Here is a 12,522-nt window from a genome sequence, read left to right as displayed (position 1 = left end):
AATAAGCACTACGCTACCACAATCTTATTTCATGACGATCTACGCAGGAAACCAAGTACCGTGTATAATAAAAGCCTGTTTTTGTGGAGTTGCTGGCATGACACCACAATTTTGCCGCAGCACTGGACACATCGGGACATTTGTCACATTTGTTGTTCACGTAAAGAATACGATCGAGCCAAGTGTCAGTCAACACAGAGCCCCGTTGCTTTATTTGCTCAACTATATATACGTTGTGGGTAGGAGAGGAAACACGTTTAAGATAGCTTTCGAGGGCATGTTCGTTGGTTCGATCGTTAGTGGGCATGCGCAGTAATGCCGAGTTGAACATGATGTGTATGCCTTTATAAAATACGATACATCCTCTTTTCTGTATAAACACGAAAGTGAAAATATTATCGAAAGGTATTGCGAGGGGTTACGAACATTGCTTAAAATTGCTGCCGTATTGGAGGCGCTGTGGTGGTCTTCTTTGCCGTGTTGATCTCCTCAAAAGCGGGTTGTCTCATTTGATATCGCCGGTGCACCTCCGTTTGACGACGTATGTTCGTTTACAATGCCGTCGTTGTCGCTTTCGTCGTCCGTGGAGTCTCCGGTGGATGACTCCATGCTGAAAGGTTCGGCTGTCGCAAGAAGGTGCTGCCGGTTCCGACGCAGAATTTTGCCGTCTTCTGTCTCTACTCGGTAGGACCTTGGTTGCTCCGCTCGCATCACTCTGGCTTTGGTATCCCATCGGTCTCCGCGCACTCGTACGACTTGTCCTTTCCGTAAAGGAGCCAGGGAGCGTCTCTCCCTCTCTCTCGACCTCGGTTCGTCCTTAGGGACTGTCTGAGGAATCTGGGGTCTGAGGGGTGTTATTTAAGGAGCTTGAAGCTTCACTGTTTGTCTCGCTCCTAATGACTACGACAACATGCAAACATTGCGTGAATAATTCTCCGCCGCGAAAGCTCTCCTCGTCTCTGACTCTGCGCGAAGTGGGATCAAGACCTCCCGCCGGTCACGCGTACCTCAGCACACGCAACAGGGGTATTCCCATCCTACGTCGTCCAGCTCCAGGTAGCGCCTCACGCGGGCCCAGCAGTCTTGATTAAGGCCGTCCAGTTGCATGCGCCCGTCCTGACGTGGCAGGCACGTGACCTGCTCCTTGACGACCCCGGCCAGTCGCATGAAGTCGTGCAGACCCTCGATGCGCCGGGCATTTTGTCGTACCATGTCGGCTGCCTCGGGCTCGTCGACGGACAACACTTGGGCGAGCTCTGCCACGAGAGCTGGATGGCGGGAGACCCGGTCCAAACCTGCGGCGCATAACCTGGCGAGAAAGGGATGTTACTCTTTTTTAGCACGCTTGAGGGCACCAATGTCACTGCGTGTAAGCACCAAGCCGCGGTACATTTTCAGGTTTCGCACGCCTTCTTTGGAGCGCGGAAAAAAAAGCTGAAACCACAGCGGCTATCTTTTCGGATAGAATTACGTTGACTATTGCCTCCCGATCTCTACGCTAAAGAATGCGTTGGATTTCCTGCGCGCAATACGCTAGAACATGGCTGATTCTGGTAAAGGGAAAATGAGACATCCACCCAAACGTAGCTATGTGCTACAAAGGAAACCCGGACCAAGACGTCCCGGACCGGGGCGAATTTGTCTCCATCTGCGTAGCTTTTTTTTCGAGGAATCCGTTTGGGTTTACTTTGTAGCACTTAGTTACGTTTGTGTGGATGCCTCATTTTCCCTTTATTGCCTCTCTCCACCTTGCGGGCTTCCGCAGAACTATTACGTCAAACTCTTGGCTGATTCTATTGCTGTGATTAATGACTTAGACTCGTAATAAAATACACAAGAGGACAAGAGCACACGCAACAATAGTTGCCTGCATTTCTGTTGCGGCCACCCGGATTTTTAAAGCCTTACACTAATCAGCCGAAGCATCTCGTACAGACTCGGATTGCGCAAGACAAGGGGTGAGCGAGATGACGTCTGGCCCTGCATTCGCTTTCGCCAGGCTGATTATGGCGGAGGAGCTGTGCTTACCTGTCGCGCCGTGCGTGCTTCAGGAATTGAGCTGCTCGGGCCACAAATGTCGAGTTCCTCCGCGCTGTGTTGCGCACGGCGAACCAGTCGGCGGCCCACTCGCTATCCCAAGGCACGTAAAGCCTCGAGCTGGTGGCGCTGCACAGCGTGCGGTTCTTTAATATGCCGGCGCCCAGGTGGCGCGTGAAGTAGGGAAGTGGAGGTGAAGACCAGCGCAGTAAGCAGATCTTTCGGATCGTCGCGCTCTGGATTATAGCATCGGCAACGAGCATGACGTCTTCGCATGATACGGCATCAACACCAATGCCAAGGTCAGTGATGCTCCTGTTGAGCCGTAGCGACCGTGAAAGAGCTGGCCACCATTTGAGCGATTCGGGCGGGACATATGCGTTACTGAACTGCATGTGGAGCTTTTGGAGCGTAGATGTGGTTGCTATGTAATCGGCAATAAGAAAAGAAATCGTGCTGTCCCACCGATTTATTCTCAGGCTCATAGTATTCAAGTGCGAAAAAGTATGAAGCTGCTGAAAAACTCGAATAAGGTTAAGGTCGTTGCAGTTCGGCAGATACGCTTCAAGTTCGGAGCAGCGCTTGCACTCAGAGAGTGCCAATGTGTCGAGCCCGCAGGGAGCTGTGAAAGAAACTTTCTCTTCACTGCCGCTTCCTTCAAGATCCTTGACGACACTGGCCAAGTGACCGTATTCGTCTTCTCGCACATCAATGGTCACCATCTTGAGGTTTCTTCGTTTCGACAGAACACGGAAGAATGATCCCCATTGCTCAGCTGTGCAGATGCCGAAACTCAACGTCGCATATTGGAGCGCGTTGTTCTGCGAAATCGCTTCAGCCCACGTGACGATATCCGCACGCATTCCTAAACGAATCAGCTGTGTGGTTGGTAAATTACTATAGCGTGCGACGCAAGATAAAAACTTAAAGTTTGTCAAAACATTGTTTTCTGCCAGCATCCTCGCTCCCAGCTCAACGCTTTCCGACTCCAATACGAAGTCTCTTGCCTCTAAGCTGCAGACTGTGCGGTTCTTGAGCATACCTTCGAAAACCCATTTCAACGTGTTGTCACGAAATACTCCGTAGCACTCGAACACGCTCAAATGTTGTAAGGTGGTGGTACTGGCCAGAAATCCAAGAAATGAAGTTGGGTCTTCTCCAATTATATTGGACCCCAGCGTCAGATCTCGCAATCTTGAGTTGGCTATGAGCGCTGCAAAGAAGTCCATCGCTTGAGTTCTTTCTACTCGCGGCATAAAGGGCATGTGGAGCTTAGTCAACGTTCTTGTAGTTTGGGAAAGCATCGAAATTGCTTGTGAAATCTGCAAATGACTTGAGAAACTTCCAAGTTCAAGTTCCTCGAGGCATTTCAGAGAGAAGTAAATTTTGTAAAAGCTTGCGTTTTCGATCTGTGACCAATGCTTCAAGGTCATATATTTTATAGAAGAATTACCATGCAGTGCTTTCCAAAATATATCTCTATACAATTTCGAGCTTATCGCACCGTCCCAAGGGTTCGGGATATGCACAGACACTACGCAGCGATGCGTCTTTAGCAGCCAGCACACCAGAGTGACGGCCTGCTGTAGTTTGTCGTCTGATTTACACGAAACAGCGTGTGTCATAGGGAAATCCACCAGGCCAAGTTGCCCTCCGGTCTCCGACAACTCGCGGAGCTCCAAATCAAGCCAGCAGAGTAACTCGTTCCATACGGGAAGATGGGAGACAATCTGGCACGCCGTGGCCTCGGTTGCCGTGCAAGGCATACGGTAGTTGATGACGTTTCCAGAGAAGCAGCCTGTGGCACCTTCGAGGTCAGCCAGCTGATAGCTCACTTCATTAGCACCGTGAGGCGCCAGAGCGGCTTCCGTGTCATTTCCGGCAGTGGCCATTTAACCTGCGAGAGAGAGAGAGAGAGAAAAGTTTAATGATACGAAATTTCTGCTGAGAGGTCGGCCTGAGGTATATTCCTCTAGCCAGCTACTCGGCATTGGGGGAAGGGGAAGAGGGAAAGAAAGAGAGAAGAGGTGCATGATGGGTGACGATGACGATAGAAGGAAGATGTAGAACATATCGCAAGCAATTTAGCATGCTCAAAGTCTGCAATCCAAGCCCGTAGTTTTTAAGAAGTTCAGTAATGCCTGAATGGCCTTGAAACTTGATCGAGCATCTGGCCAAGGGCCTAAAATAACGTCCTCCGACAACGGTGCGCTGTCGAGACGCGTAAGGTCGTTGTCCAACCTTTCACGCTCTTCCACGTACTTAAGGCAGTCACAAAGCACATGACCTATAGTCTCAGGCACATTGCACACCTCACAGTGCGGAGACTCGGTGCGTCGCATGAGGTGCACGTATCCGCGCGTAAACGCTACCCCCAGCCTTAGTCTGTGCAGAAGACTGGCACCGCTTCGATGAATTTTCGGTGGTAGCCTAAAATTCATGGCAGGGTCCAATCTTTGGAGTCGTCTGTGGCGATTATCCGGATTGTCCCAGTGCTGTGCTGTCAATTTTCGGATGACACTGGAGAGGAGACAGTTGGCGTCCGCTCTTGAAAAAGGAATTGAAAGCAGTGACTCTCGTTCTTCGAGTGCTTTCTTCGCTTCGGCGTCGGCCAGTTCGTTGCCCTGTATACCACAGTGACTGGGAATCCACTGAAATGTGATGTGGTGACCGTTTTCTTGTGCTGAAGTGTAGAGCTCGGCAGTTTGAAGAGCCAACACTCTGTAAGCGCTGTCTTTCAACACCACTCTAAGTAGTTGAAGAGCCGATTTTGCGTCGCTGAAGACTGTCCATATTTGAGGAGGCTGTCGCGAAATATATTGAACGGCCTCTCTGATTGCCACTAGTTCCGTAGATGTTGAAGTCGTCTTGTTATGCAGACGAAACCGTCGAATGACTTGATGCGCAGGCACGACGAAAGCCGCACCAGACGCATACGACGATACCGATCCGTCTGTATACACGCTCACCGAGGAGTCATATTCTTTCGATATATATTCAAGTGTTAAATGTCTGAGGCCGACGGTAGGTATTCGCGATTTTTTAGAAATTCCCGGAATAGATAGACGTACCGGTATTTTGGACATTACCCATGGGGGCATATGCGGAAGGTCAGCCGGGGCAAAGTATGCTGGTATGGCAGATTCTTGCCATTTAACGGCTCTTCAGAAAGTGGAGTCCGGCCGTATATCGGGTAATGTCGATAAGGGATGGCGTCCATGACGACAAAGCAGTCGCAGGAATACTCGAAGAGGTTCGCATCGTAGATAAACAGGTAAAGGGGTGACGCGAGCCTCCTCAATTGTTCCGTGGGTTGAGGTGCAACGTGGAACACCGAGACATGTTTTCAGTATCTGTGCCTGGGCACTTTCCAGCGTGCGTAAACATGACGGGCTCATACCTGATAAAACTGGCAGGCTATACCTAATGTATCCGACATAGAGAGCCTGGTACAGCCGGAGTAGCGAACGCTCAGATGGACCCCACTTCATACCGGCCAGAAAGCGAAAAACTTGAGCAAGCCCAGTTAATTTTTTCTTTAGCATTGCCACATGTTTCGACCATGAAACACCGCGGTCAATGACAACGCCGAGGTACTTGTGGTGGGTGACATATGGGATGGCATTTCCATTGATCATAATTGGATACCAACCTGCGAGAGAAAAAAAAAAAACCTGATACACGTCTGACACCAAAAGGCAATGGATGCGCTAAGGGGACCGCGAAGGACCTTTCTCTCAAGCCCCGAAAACGGCCTTGAAACGAGTGGAATTTGTTCAGTATATCGGAATATAATACCGAATATTTTTTTTGAAGAGACCTCGTACTGAGGTGTCGCGAGAAAACAACAAACCGGGACATAGGGGCAATTACTTGTACTATGCTTATATAATTAAGGAAATGATAAATTAATGGTAATGAATATGGATGAAAAAACAACTTGCCGCAGGTGGGGAACGATCCCAAAACCTTCGCATTACGCCTGCGACGCTCGCCTCCGAGCACAAAAGATTCTCTTATCGCCTTGTACGCTCGTGAGCAGCCCTGCCACCTCGCTGCCTCGTTTTTTTCACGTTGTTCTCGTGGTGCATGTTTCTCGCCCCGGTGCATCGTTGTTGCCACGCCCCTTTTTTTGTTGTTCGCGGTGCTGCGCTGAACTGACGAAAAGATACTTTGCGCAGTCCCAGGCTGGCCCGACCAGCGGTCATCAGCACAGCGGAGTAACCGGAATCCGTGAACATAGAACATGCAGGCAACTGTGGAGTGCGAACTCTGCTATGTATACGTGTGTCGGGCTTTTAATAACTGACAGCGAGGGATTGCGTCAGTGGGTGAGAGAGATAGGGAAAGAAGACCGTGCAAGGTTTGAGTTGAGAGCCCGCATGCTGTTTTTTTTTCCTTTCTACGTATTATGAAATTTCTCGGCTGGATAACTTCTGACTGCGTTCCCTCACCGCTACCATTCTCGTCGCATTTATCTCTTCAACCGTGAATCTACGCAACCCGCCAACAAAAAATGGTAGCTTGAAAAAGTGTTTGGCGGCCCCTTTAATGTGCCGAAGGTAGAGCCATAAGCATGTCAACGAGGCAGAATTCTCTGTTTTTCTAATAGTCTCTCTCTCTACGCTCGACACTACAGATACAAAACTATAGCGCGCTATTTTGTAATTAAACAAGCAGATATAGTCCTAACAACGCTTGTCATGTTTGCCGTGGGGCTACACCACCACTAGTACTGCAGCATACTTATTTTAAGCTTTTTGGTACAGATTCACTCTATACTGTAAAGGGTTTGGGTGCGAACTAGTAGGTACGGGTCAATCACCGGCGAGCTTTAGGTTAGGAGACGCAAGCGGCTTGCTCACGGAAGAAATAGGGGCGACGGTACTGCGCATGCGCATACCGAGATGTAGGGGTCTGCGCACACGGAGTACCGTGGCCCCCAGTTCTTGCGCACGCACGCCGCTTGCCTATCCTAATTTAAAGCTCTATTTTAAACAGTGCCAAGGAAACACGGACAAGATGAAAAAAGAGCACAGCACCAGCTAGCGCTGACTGCAAACAACATTTTGATTGAAGCCCGCACAAATATATACTATTAGCAACGGGCCGAAAGAGAGGAAGCAAGAGAAGGCGAGTCATCGTCAGTCCACTCCTGCTGCGCATGCTTCAGAAACGTAAAACTAGACAAATGTAAAATACACAGTATGGACACAATCGAAACTGAGTAACTTCCAGGAAACTTATGTTCCTTATCGCAAAGAACTATAGAAGGGGCGCTTACGCAAGTGTCTCCTAACTCACAAATTGAAAAGGCCTCAAAGATTTCGCTTGCCATATCTGATCGATGTACATTCTCAGCACACGTGTGTCTTTTGGGCGGGGTGGGCAACCACACTTTGCACAATGAACAGCTAGACTACTGCCAGTCTTAGTCTTGCCACAGTGCGGATGATCAAGTAAACGTTCATTAAGGCAGCGTCCCATTTGCCCTATGTAAGTGCAACCGCAAGAGGTTGGCATGGCATAAACTACGTTGATACTGCAATGCACGGGCTCGGCGGTATGTCGCTTAATACGCAGTCCAGGAGTTTGCCGGCTATCGTCGACACTTTTTGCTCAACCTTCCTAACTTCTTAGGAGCGGCTAACACCGCCGTAACACCGGCCCGGCCCGCAGCTTTCTTGATGCAGTGGGACACACAATGCACATACAGGATCGCAACAGTCTTGGTGATGTCCTTCACCACTTCGCACGGTTTCATAGGAGAACGAGCATATTGCAGTAAGACTACCGTCACAGATGAAAGCAGTTGTACTGTACAACTGTATACTGTACTTTGTATTGTAGAAAGGCAACAACAGCAAACAAACACAGAAAATAGAAAACCAGAGTAGCGGAGTGTTCCGCACGACAGAGGCGAAAAAGCGCACAATGTAGGAACCACACAAGAGGCTGGTAAGTGTTCAGCTCACCGACAGTGGATCCGCGCTCGGGACCTGGGGCGGCCAGTAGCGCAGGAAGGCCGATCGCTGCAAGGGGACGGGGTGCGGCGGTCTCAGCGGCTGAAATGGGATGCGGCCGTCCCAAGCTCCTCAACCGACATGCAAAGACGCATCGGCGGAACACCGCTTCTCCCCGAGCGGCGGAGAGGGAGTCACCCCGGTTCCAAGAAAGGGGAAAGGAGAGAACGAGGAGCCTTGGCTGCGGCGTCGCGGCCATGCGCAAAGAGCAGCGAGAGGTGCGAAACGTGCCCTCTCCTGCTTCCTTCCGCGAGCGAGCACGTGATCATCGCGTGATAACCGCGCGGCCACTCCGTAGATATCGGGATGCGCGTGCGATCCCAGATCACCCCCTCCTTAAAATCATCCTTTAACGGCGAAGAGGCCGCCGTCGCCTGAGGCTTTCTTGAGAGGGACATGCTTTTCCGACATCAACAAGGTTCGAGTCCACGTTGGCGAGGGAGCAGCTCTAGCTGCAGACCGCCGTTGTCGCCGTGTAGGTAGTCACGAGCCAGGCCAGAACATTGAATGATGGTGGAGAGGAGCTTGACAGCTTGTAACGGTATGTAGTAGGAGGCAAGATGGCCGCTGGGTCCGGGTAACCCTGCTTCGCAGCGGCGTCACCTGTTAGTCGGACGTGCCGGATCCGTGGTGGCGAAAGGGCTCCTGGATTTCTCTTGACGCGATCCCCGAGACAGTCTCGATATGGCGCAGGATAGCCGTCTTCTGATGGCCCCGGAAATCGTTGCCCTAAGGTACGGTCGCAGGCGTTTTTTTTTTCCTGTTCGTCTCGCCACAGCACTTTCTTCGCTGCGCCTCCGCTGCTCTCGCGGTTTTCGGCGCGCACGATCAGCAAAGGCTCGCCGACCGACCCCGACCGATGGCTTGCACTTCGCTGCGCAGCAGGGGTAGGTGCACTCGGTTCTTGCGGGCGAAGTCTTCCGCTCGGCCTTAAGGCTGGGTGCTGGGTTACGGGGCTCGCAATTCGGTCGCGGAGTTGTGAGGTGCGGTTCGGCGAATTCTGCGCCGCTTCCGCCATTTCGGACCGGAAGCCGCTCGCTGCGCTTCACCCCCCCCCCCCCCCCCCCCGTTCCTTTGTTGGCTGCAGGAGGGTCCGCTTTTCCCGCCGCTTGTGTCGTGGAATGCGTTGCTGACTGTTTACGGCCTGCTCATTCGTACCCACAGGGAAAACCGGTCTTTTCTGCTTGGTTGTTGTTGCACGGTTTCCGATGGGCGGTCTGCCTGCTGCGACAATATGGTTAACCCCTCTCGCTTCTTCCAAAGAGAAAGCGTGTGCTCGCTCTGGAAGCCTGCACGCTAGACATCGCAGGAGAGTTCCGTCCGATGTCGCGCCCAATGAAGTAGCCTCTGTAAACCGGAACGACTTAGTTTTGCCGAGATCGCAAGTTGTAGCGCCGCATTGGGCTGGAATGTCGAGCTTCGCCACCCGATACCGCTGCCTGCGGGCGCGGGACAGCGTTCACTTCGCGCCACTCGTTCCCTCTGTCATAGTAGGGTTTGAGCTCACAGGCACGCACCGGTCGGCTGGTCGGTCTTCACTGTAAGTGCGCCAGCCTGTACACGAGCGAAGAGACAGTCTCTCGCAGCGCGTACGGTCCTGTCCATTTCGGCGCCAGAGAAGCTGAGGATTGCTTACTGGCGTCGCTTAGGGCGTGATTTCGTCTCAACACCACGGCGCCCACTTTGTAGTGAACCTCCCGATGAGAGTGGTCGTACTGCGCTTCCTGCTCGGCACGAGCTGTGCTTCCGTCGCGCTTTTCGTGAAGCATCCGTTACCTTCGCGCGCAGCCCAGTTTCATAATCGGCGCGTGCCGACGAAACAACCAGTTCCGTGCCGCTGCGTTCCTGTAGAGTACGTTCTACCAGATTCAGCAGCTCCCTTTTAAGGTTGAGGGTGGCGGGTGTATACACAGTCGAGCGATTCACTGTCGACCTGATCGCAAATCCGATTTCAGTAAGACAAGCGTCCCACTCATTGTGCTTGATGTTGCGGTTCACACTTTCGGTGTGATTCGTCCGGGCGTGGTTCGTAGAATTTTTCCCGTGCTTAATGCAGAGAGCTGCACAAGAGTCCGCGAAGAGTTTGACATTGAAGTACGACGCATTGTCCGTTATGATGTGCTCATGATAGCCGAATAGTGTAACCACCTCGATCAGCTTTCCCATGACTACAGGTGCCGTCAGATTCCGTTTAGGGAAGCAGTTCTAACCATTTGCTGAAATGGATTGTCACTACGAGCAAGAATTGGTTTCCGCTCGGTGTCCTTGGCCAGGTACCATGACGGCACACGCCGCAATTTGCCACGGTGTTCGGCTATTGATCGGCTGCATGAGCCCGGGTTGGTCGTCCACCATGCGGCTTCACGCGTTGACATATGTGTTGCAAGAGCGGGCGTAGCGCATCACATCCTGCTTTAATTCTCACCAGGTAGCAAAGCGGCACAACTTAAGATAAATCTCAGGGCTACTCGCATGCCCGGCGAGGCATGTATCGTCAGAGTAGCGTAAAAGTCCTCCTCTAAGCGTGCGTGGAATCGCCGCTGCGAAATACTCACGTGTATCATTCTCCGCGGGAATGTATCTCAGCAGGACGCCGTCAGAGTCTAACAGGTAGGAATCTAACGCGCTCATAGCACTGCCAGCTGTTTCGGAGCGCCACGCACCCGCGGCAATGCCAGCTGCGTCCATGAGCGCCGCGGCCGCGCCGCCAGGCTGCCGGAGCCCCTCAAACGCATTCTTACAAAAGGGATCCTCCCGCTGTGCCTCTAACAGCTCCTATCTGCTCGACACCTTTCCTCCCCACTGAACTGACGCAGTCCAAGTCGTTCACGCTTTCGTCCTGAAAAAGTGGCTCGTCCGCCCTTCATTTGGGACCGGCGCCATCGAGCATTGATTGTACCAGTTACTCTGGTCTTAGGCTGAGTCACTGAGGAGTCACGATGTCACCCCTCCTGACGACCTCGATCGTCGTAGCGGCTCTCACGCTCAGTTACGAGCTAGGTGAGTTGAGTAGGAATGTTACTCTTGTCACAGTAAACGGGCGCGCGGGAAAGTGCGTCCGCCACAACGTTGTTTGTTCCTCTCGTGTAGCGAACGGTAAAGTCGTATCGCTGCAGGCTGCTCGGCTCTCCTAAGCGCCTAAGCCAAGTTAGTGTCATATGATTGGTCTCAATAATGAATGGGACTTCATCAATATAGTAGTCGAACTTTTTGAGAGTGAAAATGATCGCGGGACATTCTTTTTCTGTCACGGAATAATTTTTCTCTGCGGGAGTCAAAGAGCGGCTGGCAAATGCTATGCCGGGCGCAAACTACCTTCGTGCTGTTGGAGCAACACCGCTCCTAGGCCAGGGCTGGCGTTCGTATGAATAACACATTATTTGTTCAAATTTGGTAGCCTTAATAACTCAGTGGTTTCCAGAAGCGCGTTTACGAGGTTGCGCAGTGCCGCCTCCTGTTCGGGAACTCATCTCCACTGCTCACCTTTCCTCAACAGCATGGTCAGGGGGGCTTGCAGTGGAGCGCAGTTTGGGATGAACTGGCGATAGAAGTTCACCAGCCCCAAAAAGCGTCTCAGTCAGCCTATGCCTAGCGATTACGGGTGGTTCCATAATGCCTAAACCTCGTCATAGCACGGCAGAAGGCGTCCGCTATCCAGTGCACAACCCAGTAGCGTTACTCGGGTTGCTGCTATCTGGGTCTTGATCGGGTTTAGCGTTATTCCCGGAGACCTCAGACGCTCCAACACGTCCCCCAGATGGCATAAGGGCTCATCAAAGGTACGCAAGCATACGCTCCTGACACTGCCCAGACGGCGCGTCCGAGCAGCGATCGTCAGCGCCTCTTGCGGCACCTTCCGTCAAAACTGACACTGACAGACCACGCTACTCACGCTGCCAACGTGATCGCATGTTCATGCTTGTCTTGAAGCGAACAAATGGCGCAAGTTTTGCTGTGTGGTTTCAGACCAATCTCAAAATTTGACGGTCGGACACGCCCTGGCATTCGTAGTAAAGGGGAAAAGCTCTACGCTGCCGGGCATGTTCACAGCGTGAAAGAAGTCGCTAGTGTGACTACGCTTTCGAAGTGTCACTCCCAGCAAGGCAAACACAACTGCAGCGTATCTCTGGCCTGAGTACACGCAATTATTCAACTATCATATTATGATTTCATCAAGCAGCTCAATTGAGTGTACAGGCATGGGTGAGCTTATTAAGCGTTAGGCGTAGGTGTTATTATCCAACCATTTGACGTACCGTAGACAAAATTGTCCCTCCGTGGTGCTGTTTTGACACGCTTGCAAAGCCTCATTGGCCAGGAATGATAGGCGCCATATCTTTTATAAGTATTAAAAGGCTCTTTCAAACAACTCGCACAAAAATTTTATCAGACTGCTATGTTCTGCCAAGCAACCACAGTACTTTGTTTACACCATAGAATAAAGAACCAACTTTACAGAATT

General features: G+C 51.6%; 1 protein-coding gene across 2 annotated transcripts; it reads right to left on the bottom strand.

The window, feature by feature from the left end:
• Positions 1-519: 519 nt before the first annotated feature.
• LOC126529182 (uncharacterized) lies at positions 520-8,191 on the bottom strand. 2 transcript variants are annotated; one of them, XM_050176781.3, is made up of 3 exons: positions 8,013-8,191; positions 2,029-3,934; positions 520-1,309 (listed from the first exon to the last, which is right to left on the bottom strand). In XM_050176781.3, exons 2-3 carry the CDS (start codon positions 3,927-3,929, stop codon positions 1,009-1,011), a joined length of 2,202 nt encoding a protein of 733 aa, XP_050032738.1. In that variant the 5' UTR covers positions 3,930-3,934; positions 8,013-8,191; the 3' UTR covers positions 520-1,008. The 2 variants fall into 2 exon arrangements, with proteins under 2 accessions (XP_050032738.1, XP_054925431.1); XM_055069456.2 differs by lacking the exon at positions 8,013-8,191 and adding an exon at positions 5,690-6,127.
• Positions 8,192-12,522: the final 4,331 nt, after the last annotated feature.

Source organism: Dermacentor andersoni, chromosome 8, assembly GCF_023375885.2.
Source record: "Dermacentor andersoni chromosome 8, qqDerAnde1_hic_scaffold, whole genome shotgun sequence".
Taxonomy (NCBI): Eukaryota; Metazoa; Arthropoda; class Arachnida; order Ixodida; family Ixodidae; genus Dermacentor; species Dermacentor andersoni.
This window is presented reverse-complemented; position numbering and strand designations above follow the sequence as displayed.

Coding starts and splice junctions, on each gene's coding strand:
- LOC126529182 (XM_050176781.3), bottom strand. CDS start 3,929: ATGGCCACTGCCGGAAATGACACGGAAGCCGCTCTGGCGCCTCACGGT. Junction 1,310..2,028: donor AAGCACGCACGGCGCGACAG/GTAAGCACAGCT, acceptor CTTTCTCGCCAG/GTTATGCGCCGCAGGTTTGG.